At 50.0% G+C, this 17,401-nt stretch overlaps 1 protein-coding gene across 1 annotated transcript in view; it reads right to left on the bottom strand.

The window, feature by feature from the left end:
* ARMC2 (armadillo repeat containing 2) overlaps nt 1-17,401 on the bottom strand; it is a 103,892-nt gene that overhangs the window by 9,514 nt on the left and 76,977 nt on the right. Inside the window, exons 12-15 of the mRNA XM_058669322.1 lie at nt 9,072-9,417; nt 3,840-3,962; nt 3,361-3,474; nt 677-809 (exon numbers count right to left, since the gene is read on the bottom strand). Coding sequence (XP_058525305.1) covers nt 677-809; nt 3,361-3,474; nt 3,840-3,962; nt 9,072-9,417 — 716 coding nt within the window. The remainder of the gene's footprint in view (nt 1-676; nt 810-3,360; nt 3,475-3,839; nt 3,963-9,071; nt 9,418-17,401) is intronic.

Below are 17,401 nucleotides of genomic sequence, written 5' to 3' on the forward strand. Positions count from 1 at the left end.
GTAATAATAATAATAATAATGATAAGCCAAGTTAGAAAGTTATCAGATTGTAGCACTGGGGTCGTGGCATAGCATGTTAAGCTCAGCTGTTGCTGTTGCTTAATTTGTTGGTAATGGCTGCTGCTCCACTTCCCATCCAGCTCTCTGCTAACGCACCTGGGAAAGCAGCAGAGGCTGGCCCAAGCGCTTGTGCCCCTGCACCCACAAGGAGACCCAGAAGAAACTCGTGGTTCCTGGCTCCAGCCTGGAACAGCCCTGGGTGTTGCCGCCATTTAGGGAGTCAACCAATGGATAGAAGACCCCTCTCTCTTTCTCCCTCTTATCCTCCCTCTCAGTTAACTCTTCCTTTCAAATAAATAGTAATTCTTAAAAAAAAAGTGTACCAGATTAGTATGTACCTGTTTATACTTTCAGCAGGATGCAGATTTTCCTTCCATGTAATCTCATACATGTTACATATAACTCAGTCAACATTTAAAATAACGTGGTACAAACAGATGCAAGGGGCAGAAAACAACTTGGGGATTCTGTCAAGACTCAAATGGAACCAGCTTGGGGCTTCCAAATGCCAAGATGCTGACACCCTGCAGAGCCCAGGACGACAGAGGGCCAAAGCTCCCCAGCCAAGGGTGGCCTCTTGGTCCCAAGCCAAGGCGCTGCACCCTGGGGAACTTACTTTTTAATGCCGCCTCCTTCTTTCAGCAGGCCACGCTTGTCTTTCTCCACGGTGAGATTGAGGAGGACCCCACAGGCAGAAAAACAAACGTCCTGATGCTTGGCGTCCAGCAGGGCAATCAGGAACTTGTGCACTGCAAGGCAGAGAATACACACAGCTCATGACTGCTAGCTACACCTTGTTTTAACAAATGGCTGAGGAACTGGGGAATGAGTAGCAAAACAGGGACCCCTGCTCTTCACTCCTGCTCTGTTCCCCAGGCTCTCTGACTCCAGATACTGCTATCACCTGCTTTATTATGGCAATGATGGAGTCCCTGTTGGGGGCCGTAGCAGGAGGGCGAGGAGAGACTCAGGTGGTGCTCATTCAACCCCTTAGCTTCGGGGCCCCCCGGCCATTTGTAAACCACCAGCACCGGCTCTTAGCCTGCAGCCTGGAGGAGCGGTGTAGGCTCCCAAGCTGGGAAGCCCAAGAAGCCTTGATCCAGATGCTGGAAATTGACCTGCGGCAAGGCAGAGTGGGGACATACTGGATAGGTCAGGTCCTCCTGCTCCTAGGAAATGGAACCGGCTGTCCCCTTTGCTCATCCTGTAGTTGACAGGGGCGAAGGATAATGCCTGGTAGAGAGAGTGGAGAAAGTGTATGCTCCGTCCCTTTCTGTTCAGAGCGCCTGCCATGTGGCTGCCCTGTTCTGGCCTCGGCCCTTGTGACCTGGTCAGGCAATGAGCTTGGCCAAGGCTACAACACCCTGTGGTCCACTAGACACCTGCATCCTAGTTCAGATTGGTGGTTCCAGGTTCCAGGCCCTTCTGAGCCAGTTCCCTGCTTATGCATCTGGGAAAGCAGTAGAAGATGGTCCAAGTAGTTGGGTTCTTGTACTCATATGAGGAATCTAGATGAGGGCTCTCAGATCTGCCTGGCTCAGCCCTGGCCATTGAGGCCATCTGGAGAGTGAACCAGAAGATGAGAGATCCCTCTCTCTCATTCTCTCACTCTGTAACTCTGCCTTTCAAGTAAATTCATCAACGCAATCTTTTTTTTTAAAAGATGTATTCCCACATGTAATATTAGAGACATACAATGACTAGAGTTAGTAAAAACACATGGATAATTGCTTGTTAAAGCTTAAGTAGGGTCCAGTGCTGCTCCACTTCCCATTGAGCTCCCTACTTGTGGCTGGGAAAGCAGTTGAGGATGGCCCAAAGCCTGGGGACCCCGCACCTGCATGGGAGACCTGGAAAGAAGTTCCTGGCTCAAAAAAAGAATAAAAAAAAAAAAAAAAAAAAGAAGTTCCTGGCTCCTGGCTTTGGATCGGCGCAGCACCAGCCGTTGTGGCCATTTGGGGAGTGAATCATCGGATGGAAGATCTTCCTGTCTCTCCTCCTCTCTGTAAATCTGCCTTTCCAATAAAATAAATAAATCTTTTAAAAAAGCTTAAGAAGCAATACATTATTTTCAAAATCTTATTTGGCATATGACAATATACACAATTCTTAGTTTTTTCAATTAGAAATGAATAAAATCTTACAGATTGAATTTTATGACACAGGTAAACTCTTAAATGTACAGTTCCTCATTTTCAAGTAAAATTTCTACTTTATGCTATTTCTGCAGGAATACATGTATGAATACAAGCAACAGTTTTACATATCTTAAAAAACTTATAACAATGGCATTATGCTGTAAATCCTCTCACTGTTAGTTGTTTGCTTTTTTTTTTTAAGATTCATTTTTATTGAAAAGGCAGATTCACAGAGAGGGAGATACAGAGAGAAAGATCTTCGATCTGCTGATTCATGCCCCAACCAGCCTCAACAGCCAGAGCTGAGCCAATCTAAAGCCAAGAGCCAGGCGCTTCTTCCAGGTCTCCCACAGGGATGCAGGGTCCCAAGGTTTTAGGCCATCCATGACTGCTTTCCCAGGCCACAAGCAGGAAGCTGGATAGGAAGTAGAGCAGACAGGACTCGAATCGGCACTCACATGAGATTCCTGAGCTTGCAGGTAAGGATTAGCCAATTGAGCCATTGTGCCATCTCCCCACACCCAACTTCATTAGCTTTTCTACTTCTACAGTATATGCCTGAGGTTGATGCCTGTTGCTACCTAAATGTCTGATGTAGTTACTTTAATGGCTGCATGGATACACCATAGTTCCACACTTCCCTATTACAAGCAAATGTAACAGATGATCTGGCACACAAAGAATGTCCCTGGAGCATTAACAAAAGAGGGACACTGCCTGGGACACCCCATGCACCCTGAGCTGGGAGTTTCATGTACAGATTGGGATAAAAAGCCAGAAGTAAGCATCAGGCTGTAATGGCCCAAGCGTTCTTAACAACCTAACTGGGGCTCAGTGCAGTAGCCTACTAGCTAAATCCTCACCTTGCATGCTCCGGGATCCCATATGGGATGGGCACTGGTTCATATCACAGCTCCTTGCTTTTGGCCTGGGAAAATAGTAGAGTGCAGCCCAAAGCCTTGGGACCCTGCACCAGTGTGGGAGACCTGCCTGGCTTCAGATCGGCTCAGCTCCACCATTACGGCCACGAATGAGTGGACAGAAGATCCTTATCCTCTGTATTTCCTTCTCTCTATATATCTGCCTTTCCAATAAGAAAATAAATCTTTAAAAAAAAAAACAAAACAAAAAACCTGCATGAACTTGAGTGTTCTTAACTTACCGTTGTGCTGTACAATGAAATTACAGACATCGTGGTCCTGGGAGAGGTTTCCAAGAACACGCACAGCCTCCAGGACTCCGTCCATGTTGTCACTCACAAGTAGCTTTAAGAGCACTGGATGTGGTAGGCAGAGAAATAAAAGGAGTATGTTTTCCTTTTAGCTGAAACGCTAATGGGAACCCACATTTTACTAGATGCTGACAATTGACAAGCAGAGTAAAATTAAAATGACAATGAAACACAAACTGTAAGCAATTTTCCTAAGAAACGAAGACATGAATTCCCCCCACCCACTTCCATCTTTTCATTTCCCCATCTCCCTCATTTCTCAGATCAGATCAGAGCTCCTGAGATACTAGTGTCAAAAAGTCAGAAAAACATAAACAAAAAACTGAACACTTCGAGTTCTGAGTCTGTACAATAAAGAAAACAATTTTTCAACACGTGCGCCTTTATCCAAACCCAGGGGCGAGCCTCACGTTCTGCAATATAGAGCTTTTGTTCTTGGATGGCGGAATTCTTCACTTGGTAGAAAGACAGATTGTTGATCGTTGCCGTGGTATTGATCACCAACTCCTCGCAGTCATCAAGCGACTTGGATTCTGAAACCAATAAACAAGGGAGGCAAAGATTCATTGCCAGAGCAGAAACGATGACAATGATGCCACCAGCACACACCACAGCCCCAGGCAGGATGCATGAGTTGGCACTGGAGGCACGGGCAGCCACCTATCTCCCAGACCTCTCCTGCAGGCAAATGTACCGAATGCAAGGGACCCCCACTCCTGGCGAGGGTGGGCGGGAAGCCCATAACCAACGATGGCTGGGAAAGCCATTTTGGCCTAGGACCTTTATCTAAAATAAAGTCATCCCAGTCAGCTGAAGCATCTCTGACCGCATCAGTGTGCCCTGCCTCGGGTCCTGGGCTGCTCCATGCCTACCTCCCTAGACAAGGATCCTTGGGTCATGGTCCATTCATATCCACCCATTACCTGTCTCCCCAACACAAAGAATCTGATTCCTTCTCACCACCTCTGCCATCTGCCAAGTCCATCTCTCAACTCCTGTTGATCTCTCTTCTACTTATGCCCTCCCTAAGTCAACTCCTAACATTGTGATCCTTTAAAAGCAACTCAGAGAATGCCATTCATGTCTTATAACCTGCCAACAGCTCCACCTTGCTTGGCCCGCACAGCCTACCTGGGCTGCCCCAGTCCTTGCCTCCCTGACCTCATTGGCTGCTTCTACCCCAGGCCACCCAGGTCAAGCCCCTCACTCTCCTTGCTGGCTTTTTTGTTTTTGGTCTTGGTTTTTTAATGCCTCAGCAAGATCGTGCCTGGGAAGCCTTGCACTGCTCTCTTCCTTCTCTCTGGAATATATCCTTCCTCCAGAAATTGCTCAGTTCAACTGCTCATGTGCTTCAAGCGTTTGCATTAGACACGAGTTTGCTGTCTATACATCCGACACCACCTTATGTAAAACAGCTACAACTGATCTTCCCTCTCTTCTCCCTCGCCGCCCCCCCAGGCTTCCCCTGTCCCCATTTCACCCCTGACATGAACTGTGTTTAATTAATGCTCATCTGCTGGCCCTGATGTGTTGGTTGCTTAAGGACTTGGGACGGGTCCGCTTTGTTCACTGCTGCATCCCCAGAGTCTAGAACAGTGGCTGGCTGGCATCTGGTGGGGACTCAACAGACAGTGGCTGAGGACAAGAATGAACAAAAGAAATGGAGCCAGAATCTTGCTGCTTCCACTTACCCCTTGCTGTGTGACCTTACTCAAGCTGGTTAACCCCCCGCACCCCACTCTCCCTGGTTCTAACACAGGAGGGAGAGAGAACTGCTCCTTCATTTCAGAAGAAGTCCCAGCAGATGACACTAGATCTTCGGCAGGTTGTTTTTGTTTTTGTTTTGCGGGGGGTGCTTGTTTTCCCTCCTGCTTGTTAGGAGTATTTATTCATTTTCCCAGTTGATGTGGAGGCAGGTTCTGAGGTGTCTCCACCCCTGGCAGGAGCCCAGGTTTGGGCATGGCATGTGCCATCTGCGGCATGAGGGTTGAGTACTCATGGCTATGAAGCTACTTATACACACAGGCACTTTGTGTGTATGCATTCAATCCCTGTAAGTTCATTACAAATACTGCTTTAGATGCACTGACCAGCAATGTGCAGCCTCGGTAAGTAATTCTCTGAAGTGTATCTCTCTCAGTGGCTTCATTGGGCTACTGCATCAAAATGCATCAAGCCCTGAGGCTAGAACCAACCACAATTCTTTTTCTCACAGCTCTGGGGATGGGCAGTCCCAAGATGAGGGTGCCAGCAGGGCCTAGGTCTGGGGAGGGCTCTCCTCCTGGCTCACAGAGAGTTGTTCACGAGGACCCCACCCCATGGCTTCTAAGGGCCCCATCTCCAAATACTATCTATCATCTATAGATAGAAATGTAACTTTTGAAAGATTTATTTTATTTGAAAGAGCTACACCGTGAAGGAGAAAAAGAACACACAGAGAGATCAATCTTCTATCTACTGGTTCAGCACCCAGATGGCCACCATAGCTGGGGCTGGATCAGGCTAAAGCCAGGAACCAAAAGCTCCATCCTGATCTGCCACATGGGTAGCAGGGGCCCATCTTCCACTGCTTTTCTAGGTGCATTAGCAGGGAGCTTGGACCAGAAGCAGAGCCGCTAGAACTTGAATGGGCAATTCATATGGGATGCTGGCGTTTCAAGTGGTAGCTTAATCTGCTGTGCCAAAATTCTGAATTTCTGAATTTATAAAATGTGTAAGACCAGGAATTTCTCTATTTTCTATGTGGGGAAATGACTCATGCATTGATGCCATTCCTTAACTCAGCTGTTTATAATCATGTGTCCCCCACCAACCAGGTATGACAGCCCCAGGCCTCTAGTCCTTCACAGGTGGCTGTTATCAGACATGGGGCCTGAGCCTGCAGGAGATGAGAACTCGCCCTGTGGGTTTCAGCTTCTGATCACTTCCCAGGAGGAAGAGAGGCTGCTGATCAGAGCACCAGGCCTGACACTTACTGGGCAGCAGAACCAGCAGCCAGGCAGCTTGTTAAGGCTCCCAAAGCCAGGGCATTTTCGCCATGTCCACCCTCCCCTGACCCCTGAATGAGTCTGAAGCAGCTGTTAATGACAGACCAGTCACCAAAGTGCTTTTATTAAGTTCTCAAGCCCCATGTGATACCACTGTCTCATATGCACCACAGATGCATCGCTGAGATCTATGGCTCCAGCCCTTTAGCCTCGGGCCCCAGGCACGCCTTGCTTCTGACACTGAACTGTGTGGGTCTTGCCTGTGCACCTGACCTTGTTCCACTGTAGATTCAGAGGTCCTTGAAAGCAGACAGCAGCCCACATTTTTAAAACCTTATTATGGACTGACTGTCCCCTAGCATATTCATATGCAGAAGTGCTAACCCTAACCTGTTCCTGCGAAGCCAGCATCCCACGTGGGCACAGGTTCAGGTAGCAGCTGCTTTACTACTGACCGACCTCCCTTGTAACGCACCGGGGAAAAGCTGCAGAGGATGGCCCAAGTGACAGAGGAAAAAAGGAAAAGTGAGCTGCAGTGAGAACTGGGCGAGAAAGCAGTCATTAATAAGCCAAGATGAGACTGGCCAGATGCTGACCCTCGGGCAACCTGACCTCAGACTCCTAGCCCAGATCACATTTCTGTTGTAGTTTTGGTTTTTGTTTGCTTGGTTTTTCACCCCAAGCAGACACAAATCAAGCTGCAGCACACAGCACAGGAGTGACCCAGTAAACAGCTCTGAGGTTCAACAGCAGTTCCCAGGGAAAGCCCACTAGAGATGGTAAAACACCATTTCTGCTTGTCATTACATTTTCTCCCACACTGAAAAATTTTTTTAAGATTTATTTATGACTTGGGCCCGGCGGCGTGGCCTAGCGGCTAAAGTCCTTGCCTTGAAAGCCCCGGGATCCCATATGGGCGCCGGTTCTAATCCTGGCAGCTCCACTTCCCATCCAGCTCCCTGCTTGTGGCCTGGGAAAGCGGTTGAGGACGGCCCAATGCATTGGGACACTGCACCCGCGTGGGAGACCCGGAGGAGGTTCCAGGTTCCCGGCATCGGATCGGCGCGCATCGGCCTGTTGCGGCTCACTTGGGGAGTGAAACATCGGATGGAAGATCTTCCTCTCTGTCTCTCCTCCTCTCTGTATATCTGGCTGTAATAAAATGAATAAATCTTTAAAAAAAAAAAGATTTATTTATGTTTATCAGAAGGGAGATTTACAGACAGAAACAAAGAGGCAAAGATTTTCTAACCGCTGGTTCACTCCCCAAGTAGCTGCAACAATCGGAGCTGAGCCAATTCCAAGCCAGGAGCAAGGAACCTCTTCTGGGTCTCTCTCATGGGGGCAGGGTCCCAAGGCTTTGGGCTGTCCTCTACTGCTTTCCCAGGTCACATGCAGAAAGCTGGATGGGGAGCGGAGCAGCCAGGACATGAACCAGCGCCCATATGGGGTCCTGGTACTTGCGGAGGGAGCCATTATGCCCCCTCCCACAATGAAATCTTAACCAAGTCTGGGTGGTAGCAGACAAACCAATGACCCTGGAGTGGGGTCAGTCTGCCTACACACCAGCAAACAGTGGCACCTACTAGAAGTGACAGGCCTCAGAAGGGGAATTGGGATGCAGGGGATTGGACTGTGTCTCCCCACCCAAAACCCCTGCATGGATCCTCACCTTCACGACGATGGCATGTGGGGCCTGGTGCGATTGTGCAGTGGCTAAAGCTCTCGCCTTCAATGTGCTAGGATCCCATATGGACACTGGTCCTAATCCTCATGGCCCCGCTTCCCATCCAGCTCCCTGCATGGCCCAAAGCCCTGAGATCCTGCACCTGCATGGGAGACCTGGAAGAAGCTCCCAGTTTCTGGTTTCAGACTGGTTCAGCTCCAGCCATTTTGGCAACTTGGGGAGTGAACTATCAGATGGAAGATTTTCCTCTCTGTCTCTTCTCTCTGCATATCTGCCTTTCCAAAAAAAAAAAAAAAAAGAAAAGAAAAGAAAAAAAATGATGGTATGTGGAGACCAGACTTCTGAGAGCTTCTGTGAGGTCAATGGAGGTCATTGGGTAGGGTCCAAGGTGAACAGGACCAGGGAGGGAGAGGAATTGGGGAGGGGGAGGGAGAGGGGGAGGGAGAAGAGAAGGGGAGGGGGAGGGAGAAGGGGAGGGAGAGGTAGAGGGGGAGGGAGGGGGAGAGAGAAAAGAGGGGGAGAGGGAGGAGGGGGTGGGAGAGGGGGAGAGGGAGAGGGGGAGGGACAGGGACAGGGACAGGGACATGGGACAGGGACATGGATACCTGCCATCTGCTCAGTGCTCACAGCTGGGAAAGGCCAAGTGAGCACACAGCTGCCTGTAAGCAGCTATCTCTACTCGGACAAGTGCCCCCACAGGTGTGCAAAATATACTTCTACTGTGTCAGTGGTGATCCAAGGGGCAGGATGGGACCCTTAGCTAACGACTAGGACACACATCACCGAGGACCTGACACTGGACAAGCAGGTGGACGGAACCCAGGGCAGATCTGGCAGTTGGAACTCTCCATTATTTCCTTAAAAAAAAAATCAAGGCAAAGACTGCCTTTTCCTTCAGGCAAAGCCCGGGACTGTGTTAAGGACCAGTTCACTGCCTTGGAGTACCGGACGGGGCAGGGGGTGCTCACCCAGCGTGCTCACGAGCAGGCCCACGAGGTGTGGATCGCTGGCCAGTGAAGGGCCCACACACGGGTGGATGGCCAGGTTGGCCAGCACGCGGGTCAGCTTGATGAGCACAGCTTCGGCTTCAGATGGCAGGCTGGGCACGGGGGTGGTGGTGGTGGCAGCGGTGGTGGTGGCGGAGGACACCTGCACAGCTGCCGTCTGGGCACAAGGCACGTCAAGGCGCTGGAAGGCATGGAAGAGCGACAGCAGGGTCCGCATGCACCCGCGCTCCTGGCACAGCTGCTCGCGAGCTGGGTCACTCTTTGCTGTCAGGTTGCCGAGGATGAACACCACGCGGATGACTAAATCCTGCAGAGGACACAGAGCAAGTCGGGTAAGCGGCTGACCCGAGAGGGTTGGGGCGAGTCTCATCTATTTGCACTCTAACGAATAGTGGAGGGTGGTGCGTCTGCCTTCTGCCACCCTGTCCAGCATTTCAGAGAATACAAGATTTAATGCCACAGACAAGGACTAGGAAACCCTATACCCCTGGGGTTCTGGACACAAATCCCCTGCCACAACCCTCCTCTCCATTTTCTTCAGAGAACAATTTGGTTGAGTGGGATAACAGTACTAAGAATAAGTTGTATCAGTCTGTGCTGACACACAAGCTTTCTTGAAAGGGAGTGAGAGAAATTTTTCATCCCTTGGTTCACTCTCCAAATGGCCATAAAGGTCAAGACTAGGCCAGGCAGAGGACGAGAGCCAAGAACTTCATCCCAGTCTCCTACATGGGTGGAGGAGGGATGGGCCATCCATTGCGCCAGCAGGAAGCTGGATAGCCAAGTGGAGCAGCCAGGTCATGAACTGGTTGCCCAAATGGGATGCTGACAAAGCAGGTGGTGATTTAACTTGTCATGCTACAGCACCTGTTCTGGAAAAGGGGACTTCCTTTAAAGAACACTTAGCAAAGGGCTGCAACTGTCCTGGGGCTCATATTAACTAGCATAAACTAGGGACTGTATGGGAGTAAGGGCAGTGTGGCAGCTAACCAACAGGCAGTGTGGGACACTTTCATTTTGGAATGGCTGACTTTCTGGCCTTATTCCAGCTTCCAGACCCTGGGAGGCGGCAGGCAATGGCCCCCTGTCACCCACCTAGGGGACCTCAACGGAGTTTCTGGCTCCTGGCTTTGCGCTGGTCTGACTCTTGCTGTTGCAGTTTGGGAAGTGAAACAGTGAGTGGGAGATCTCCCTGTCTCTCTCTCCCCTCTCCTTGTCTGACTTTTAATGAAAAAAGAAAGAAAAAAAAAAAAACCTGGGGCTTGGAGAAGCTGCACAGGTCACAGCGGCTGGTAAGGGCGGAGCCAGGATTTGAACCCAGGATTACTCGGACTCCACAGTCCTTTTAGCCCCCACTCTGTCTCCCAGGCATGATGTCATCTGCCTTATCTTCTTGCCTTCTTGCAGAACAGCTGAGAAATGATCTTTTAAAAATGCAAATACGCTAACCCCACTGGATGATCATACACCTGACCTGTTGTTTATCAGGTTACTAACCTGAGTGGACAGAAGGAAAGGCTTCCGAGGGGAGAGGGCTGAGCGGATCCAGTGGAGACCTGGGGACAAAGCAGGGTGTGGCACAGAGATGCTGAGCATCGAGGACCAAGGCCAGCGTTGGGACTCTGCCAGTGCTGGCTTATACCTGCTTGTCTGTGCGCATGCAAGAACATTCTGACAATGACTGGCTGAGAAGCAGCAAGGTTGCTGGTCACACTGCTGGGCACCATTCAGCAACACCAAAAACAGATTGAGCCAGACTACCAGACAGGGAATTTCTGGAAACTTTTCAACTCCTTGTAATTACCCAGTCCCAGCAACTGTTGGATTCAGGGGACCTGTGCCTGGCTGTGCCTGGGAACTAAGAATGTTCACACTGAGCTCACTTTTGAATGTGAGCTTGTTGGAGAAAATCCCCCATACATAAGCATGGAGATACAGCACTTGGGGGATTTCATCAGGTTGAGGCTGACACCATGGCATAGCAAGCTAAGCCTCTACCTGTGGCGCCAACATTCCGTGTAGATACTGGTTCAAGTCTCAGATGTTTCACTCCTGATTCAACTCCCTGCTAATGTTCCTGAGAATGCAGCAGAAGGAGGCGCAAGTCTTTGGGTCCCTGCACCCATGTGAGAGACCCAGTAAAGCTCCTGGATCCTGGCTTCAGACTGGTTCAGCTGAGGCTGCTGCTGCCATTTGGTGAGTGAACCAGTGGATGAAAAATTTCTCTCCCTCTCTTTCTATCTTTCCTTCTATGTAACTCTGCCTATCAGATTAAAAAAGCAGGGGTAGCCCATGTGAGGGAATGACAGACTTAAGTGGCTGAGCCAGAAACTAGATACACAGGATGTCCAGGAGTTCCTGCCCTGGAACTTGGTGACCTGGTTTCTCACCCAAGACAGGACCTAGCCTGTTTGTGCCTCTGTCACCTCATTTGCAAATGGGGAGAAGACTGCCTCATGGGAGCAAGCAAGAAAAGGTGGGCACAGCACAGGTAGCGGCTGAGTGAGGACTGCAGTACCACTCATGCCTGCTTGGCACGTTTGCCATAAAGTGCCAGCTGTGGCAGCAAGAGTGGAGAAAAGAGGATGGTGCCTAGGGTGACCAGCAGTAAGTCTGAGTTTCAACCTTGAAGTGGCTATGAACTTCAGGATATGCTTTGGGGAGACTAGGAGGGACCTGAGACAAAATGCTTCCTTGGGGACTGGAGCCCCCTTGTCATTGTTTGAGCACCTCCTGGTTCCCTAAAGACGCAGGCTTATCTAAACAAGGCTTATCTAAAACAAGGATATGGGTGCCATGAGCTGCCCCCTTGCTGTCAGCATCCTATACCCAGTCCAAGTCCCAGCTGCTCTGCTTCTGATCCAGCCCCCTGCTGATGTGCCTGGGAAAGCACCAGAGGAGGGCTCAAGGGCTTGGGCCTCTGCACCCATATGTGGGAGACCCAGATGGAATTCTAGGCCCCTGGCTTTGGCCTGGATGAACTGGGCTCTGGCCTTTGCAGCCACTTGGGGAGCGAGCCAGTGAATGGAAGATCTCTTTCTCTCTCTTACTCTACCCTCCCTTCTCCATCACTCTGCCTTTCAAAAAATCATCATCATAATAAAATCAAAAAGTCTTTCAATAAATGAAAAAATAAAAAGAACACTCATTTCAGTTGTGATCCTGGAGTCCCACTTAACATTGAACCAATGGGCCCCATAGCTAATCCTGATGGCAAGGCCTCTCTTGGCTCTGGAAGGGAGGTATTGACGTGGTGGCTTCTCCCACGCCCCAGTCAGATCCCATGGAAAGGCAGATAAACAGCAGTCTTCCAACCAGATCAGAGGGGATTTCCAAGCACCAAGTTCCTTGAAGGGAAATTCCATTTGACAGTTCCCCAGCCAAGGACAATGATGATGATGAGCAAACTTTTCCTGTGGACCTCTGCGGTTTCCGATGAAAGCCACTTGACGCACGTGCTGCCACTGGACAACAGTTGTCATAGCAATACCGGAGTTGATGAATGGTGGCAGCAGCTCAGACATGGAGCTTTTGGTCTGTCAGGCCTTGGGCTGAGCCCTGATCCAGCAAATGATCCAGTTCACGCTGATGATCGCTTTCACTCCTGCGGTCTGGGCAGAGCCGCTGGCTCTTTCAGTTGGATAGCAATCTTCCCCCCACATGATCACGTTAACCGTTTGGGGATTTCAGTGTGTTCCCAAATGGTGCTTCTTCACCACAAAAGCACATTCAACAAGACGGGAGGGACATCAGGAGTGATTTTAAATGACTTCTGAAGTGTTTCATAAACACTCTCACTTCTTTGGCGAGATCATCAGCAACACTAAAGGGGCCATCTCGCCTCTACCTACCTCTGCCTCCCACCCAGGGGGCTCCCCTGGCCCTCAAGCGCTATCTCCACCTGTCACTGCTGATTGGCTAGGCGAATTCCAACCTTGGCCCTGGCTGCTGGTAACAGCAGATTTCCTTCCTAATCTCTCTGGGGATCCCTCCTCCACCTCACTCATGGGGCACAGCCTGATTCAGCCTGAAGTGGGGGTGCCATGGATAGCCCAGCCCAAGCCAGAGGGCAGGAAGCATTAACACTGCCCCAGTACCTCTTTCCCTACCCTCTGATGGGGAAGAGGAGGGGGAGATGCCTGGCAGTAGCAGTGCCAACTGCAGGATGGCCTGCGAGAGCGGCAAATGGGGCGACAGATTGTGAGTGTGCAGTACCAGCCTTGCAGCAGCTGCCATGCTCACTGCTTCTGTCCGCTGGTCGTGGCAGGTGGCCAGTGGCCAGGGCGTCCTCTCCTTTCACCTCTCTTAGCTCCGTCCTCTCCATGCAACCAGGGAGCCCGATCCCAGGCCAAAATAGAAGCAGCCTCCCCAGGAGCTTGGCAGGGGTGGCGTATTCTCCTTCCCATGCTGCTGCCGCCCGTTGGAGCTGCTCTTGAATTTTCTGAAATTCTGAGGCAGGAGGCCGAGAAAGAGCGCTTTATAAGGTCCCTTTAACACCCCATGGGTGGGCTTGGTATACAATCTTGCCCTCCAGTTTCCCCTTTTATCCTTGTCCTCCCCTCCCCTCCCCAGAACTAAGCTCTGTCTTAGACTGTATCACAGAGAGATAATCCATTATACTGATCCAGCTCAGGTCTACAAAACATCACTTAATTCAATATCCTATAAAGATCCTCACAGATCGAGCCAAGACCAAGGTCACCCATTTGCAGAGCCCACCAGTTCCGCGGCAGAAAGCCATTTCTTGCCAACCCACGGGTCTCCTTCATTCCTAGACAAGATCTGAGCAACGTCTCACAATCCATATTCCCCTTTCAGAGAATATTTGTCTCAGATCCCACCAAGTTGTATATTCATAGCACAGCGAGGTGGTTTCGTTGCAACAGAAGGAAGATGAAACAGGACAATCTTGGACTTTATTTTTTTCCCCTAAAGAAGACAGGCTAGTGTAACCTGTGCACACTGACTTTCTAATTTTGCTTTGAATAGCATCAGCCCAGCAACAGCTCCAGCCAACCAGAGCTTAGACAAACAGGTAGAACTGGAGGAAGCTGCAGCGAAACTGAGCGTGACAACACAACCTCAGGGAGAGCTACTCCAGGTCACCGAAGCTGAGTCTCGACCCTCAGCCTGGGTTTCAGTGTGAATCAGGTCCCACTAGTCTGGGGTGGCAAGACTTGAACTGGAACAAAATAAGCAGCAGCAGCCTGCTAGACAGGATGGGCTGTGCTAAGCTCCAAGGGCAGAAAGAGTGACCATAAAACCAGTTGGAGACATTCCAGTGCCAATTCAGAGACGGGGAGGCTGAGGGAGAGAGACTGTGACGCCAAAGCCCTATGCTAAGGAAGAGGCAGCCCTTTAGCAATCTCGTCTACACACACACACACACACACACACACACACATGGCTTCCATGTCCCTCTTGCCAATACTCCCCATCCTCCAGCCCTAGTGCCATCTTTGACTCCTCCCCTAGTTTACTCACTTCCCCAAGCCAGTCACCAGAAGCCATCAACTGTGTCCCCTGAAAGCCCTCCACCAGTTCCCTCCTTTTCATGCCCAGCCTGGGGCACTGTCTGCTCAAGATCATACAATGAGGCTGGCGCCTTAGTGTAGCACATTTAAGCTTCTGCCTATTGCACAGGAATACCATGGGGGCACTGGTTCATGTCCTGCCGGCTCATGTTTCAATTCACCTCCCTGTTCATGACCTGGGAAAGCAACAGAGGATGACCCAAGTGCTTGATCCCTACCACCCATGTGCGCTCCTGACATCAGATCAGCTCAGCTCTGGCCATTATAGCCATTTGGGGAGTGAACCAATCAGCAGATGAAAGATCTTTCTGTCTTTGCTTCTCTCTATGCTAACTCTGCCCTTCAAGATCTGTTCAAACCTTTTGAACAAATCCATTGAATGTTAAATATTTGTCAAAGCCAACACTTAATGCCCCCATCTGGTCCCTGACAGATTACTTGTGCATGCCCTCATGGCACTCTCGGCCCATAGGCAGCCAACGTGGAGGTCTTTCCTCCCCGACTCCTGCCCCTCCCCACCAGGACCTTAAAGTCACCAAGGAGCACACTGGAAACCAGGGAATGGGCTGGCATCAAGCTGTCAGAGAAGGGACAAGCTACAGTGGGTAAGCTCCAATGACTCAGGAAGGGCTACCCCTGCTAAGTTGAAGGAAAACATCTTAGAGAAAATTTTCTAGAACTGGGATCAGTGTAAAGGGACCTAAAGACTGAGCCCAGTCTCAAATCCAAAATGCGTTAAATTGTCCAGCTGGATAGTTGCCTAAAAACTTCTCCCATCAAAGAGCTGGATCCAGTTTGTGTGATTTAATCGAACTTACCGCCCTTCAAAGAAATCCAGATGCCACTCAAACTCACAGGTGGCTTGCAGAATAAACATATGTCACCACTTTAGGAAATGACAAACCACACTCTCCTGTAAAATGTTGATTAGGCCAAGGGCACCAATCAGGGGCCTACAGTATGCACAAGTAGTTAGCTCTATGAAATGAATGGAAGATACTGAACTGTCAAGAAACTCAAAATCAAGAATCTAAGTAGAAAACCATTTTAAAAGCAGGAGGGGGGGCAGATATACTTGGTTCCTCTGCCCATTGATGCATTCCATCAGTACCCATTTCCCAAGCATCCACCTGCTACCGGTGAGCTTGGTTGTAGTCCCAAAGGACTAGGGCAGGGATAGGATTTGACTGCGTTCTCTTTAAAGCCAGAATACTATATCAGACATTTGAGCTCTGCACTCAACAGTGAGGAGGAGGGAGTGGAATGGGAGGAGGGAGGGAGGAAGGAAGGGTGGGAGAAGAGCCAGTTCCACAAGGGCAGAACGACAGAAGCTGGAAAGAATGAGAAAACTCAGGGCTTATTGTGTCGCCTGCCCGCCTGCCTGCCTGCCCAGTCAGGGGTACAGATCAAGGCCAAAGCTGGGAAAAAAAAAAGTGAGTTCAGCCAAATGTTCCCAGCACCCACTGGGAATGTGCTTGCTGAGGGGGCTGGGAAGACAGCCTCAGGGAATGCTCCTGCCAGCAAGGAAGGTTGGGCGGGGAGCCTTGCAAGGGCCAGAGCAAATGGTATATTTTTATACCAACATCCCTAAGAGCAAGGAGCAGGGAAGTGGGGGGTCATCTTCTGTCCTGATTCTCCCACTGCTGGGCTTGCATTAGCCACCAGGAGCTGAGACAATGTGGGATGTGTCTGATTTCAGCCCACATGTGGGCATATCAGATCTCTTTGGGGGACACCCTACACTTGCAGGGCCAGGGCCAGAGACAACTGCTGACCCCAGATGAAGTCTGAATAGACATGTGACTTTCCAAGTGGCACAAGCAAGGACCCATCTGGCCATTCCCACGGAGCATTTGCCAGGGCTCCAAGGCTGATGGCCCTCCCCAGCAAGTTCTGTAACTGTATCTAAGACAGGGTTCCATGGACAGTGGCTCCTTGGAAATACAGGATGGAAATGCAGGTAAAGGTCATTGTTTTTGGACCATGACCTTTGCAAAAACATTGCCTGTCTTATAAAAGGCTTATGATGATGATTTTGAGGCATTTCACCAGTGCTCCTGCCTGGCAGATATTTACAGAAGTGGGGAGAAATTCCCTTCATGATCTTCCACAAAAACAACGCCCAGTGCATTTTGCTGGGATGCTAAATGTAGCAGCACTGACGTCAGGCTCCTCCTTCGGCAGGCTCTGTGGTACACAGGCTGATAACAACCCTCCTGGCTTTCTGTTATGAAGTCCATCTGTGTGCACATTCGGTTTGAAACAGGCACAGTTTACACCGCAGAGCAGACAACACATGCGCAGCTCCTAGATGAGTTGTCATGTAACTGAATGTTGGCTGGTGTTTTTAACAGATACTTTATCTAACTCTGAGGTTCACCTTTCAGGGTACACCAAGGGGGAACGTAATGCCATTTCTGTCTTGGTTCTTACATGGATGGTAACTGGAATTATTTGTTGTGCCAGTGATCTTGGACAAATTAGCCATGCAGACAGGAGCATCCAAGCTTTTGAAGCCCACTGATGAGAGCTGGGAGGAGTGGGGGGAGGGAGACTTTCATGAGACTGTGGAGGAGCCAAGGCCTGGCTACCTGCCATCGCCATACCCAAACACACCGTGGCCCATCCACAGCGGACCTGTGCAACAGGGAGACAGGTTAAGCCATGGCCAGGTTTTACATGAAATGATCTAGTCATTTGCCAATGAAATGCTACAAACCTAAGAAGTTTAAACCTAGGTACATATACAACTTTCTC

The sequence above is a fragment of the Ochotona princeps genome, chromosome 1 (assembly GCF_030435755.1).
Source record: "Ochotona princeps isolate mOchPri1 chromosome 1, mOchPri1.hap1, whole genome shotgun sequence".
Taxonomy (NCBI): Eukaryota; Metazoa; Chordata; class Mammalia; order Lagomorpha; family Ochotonidae; genus Ochotona; species Ochotona princeps.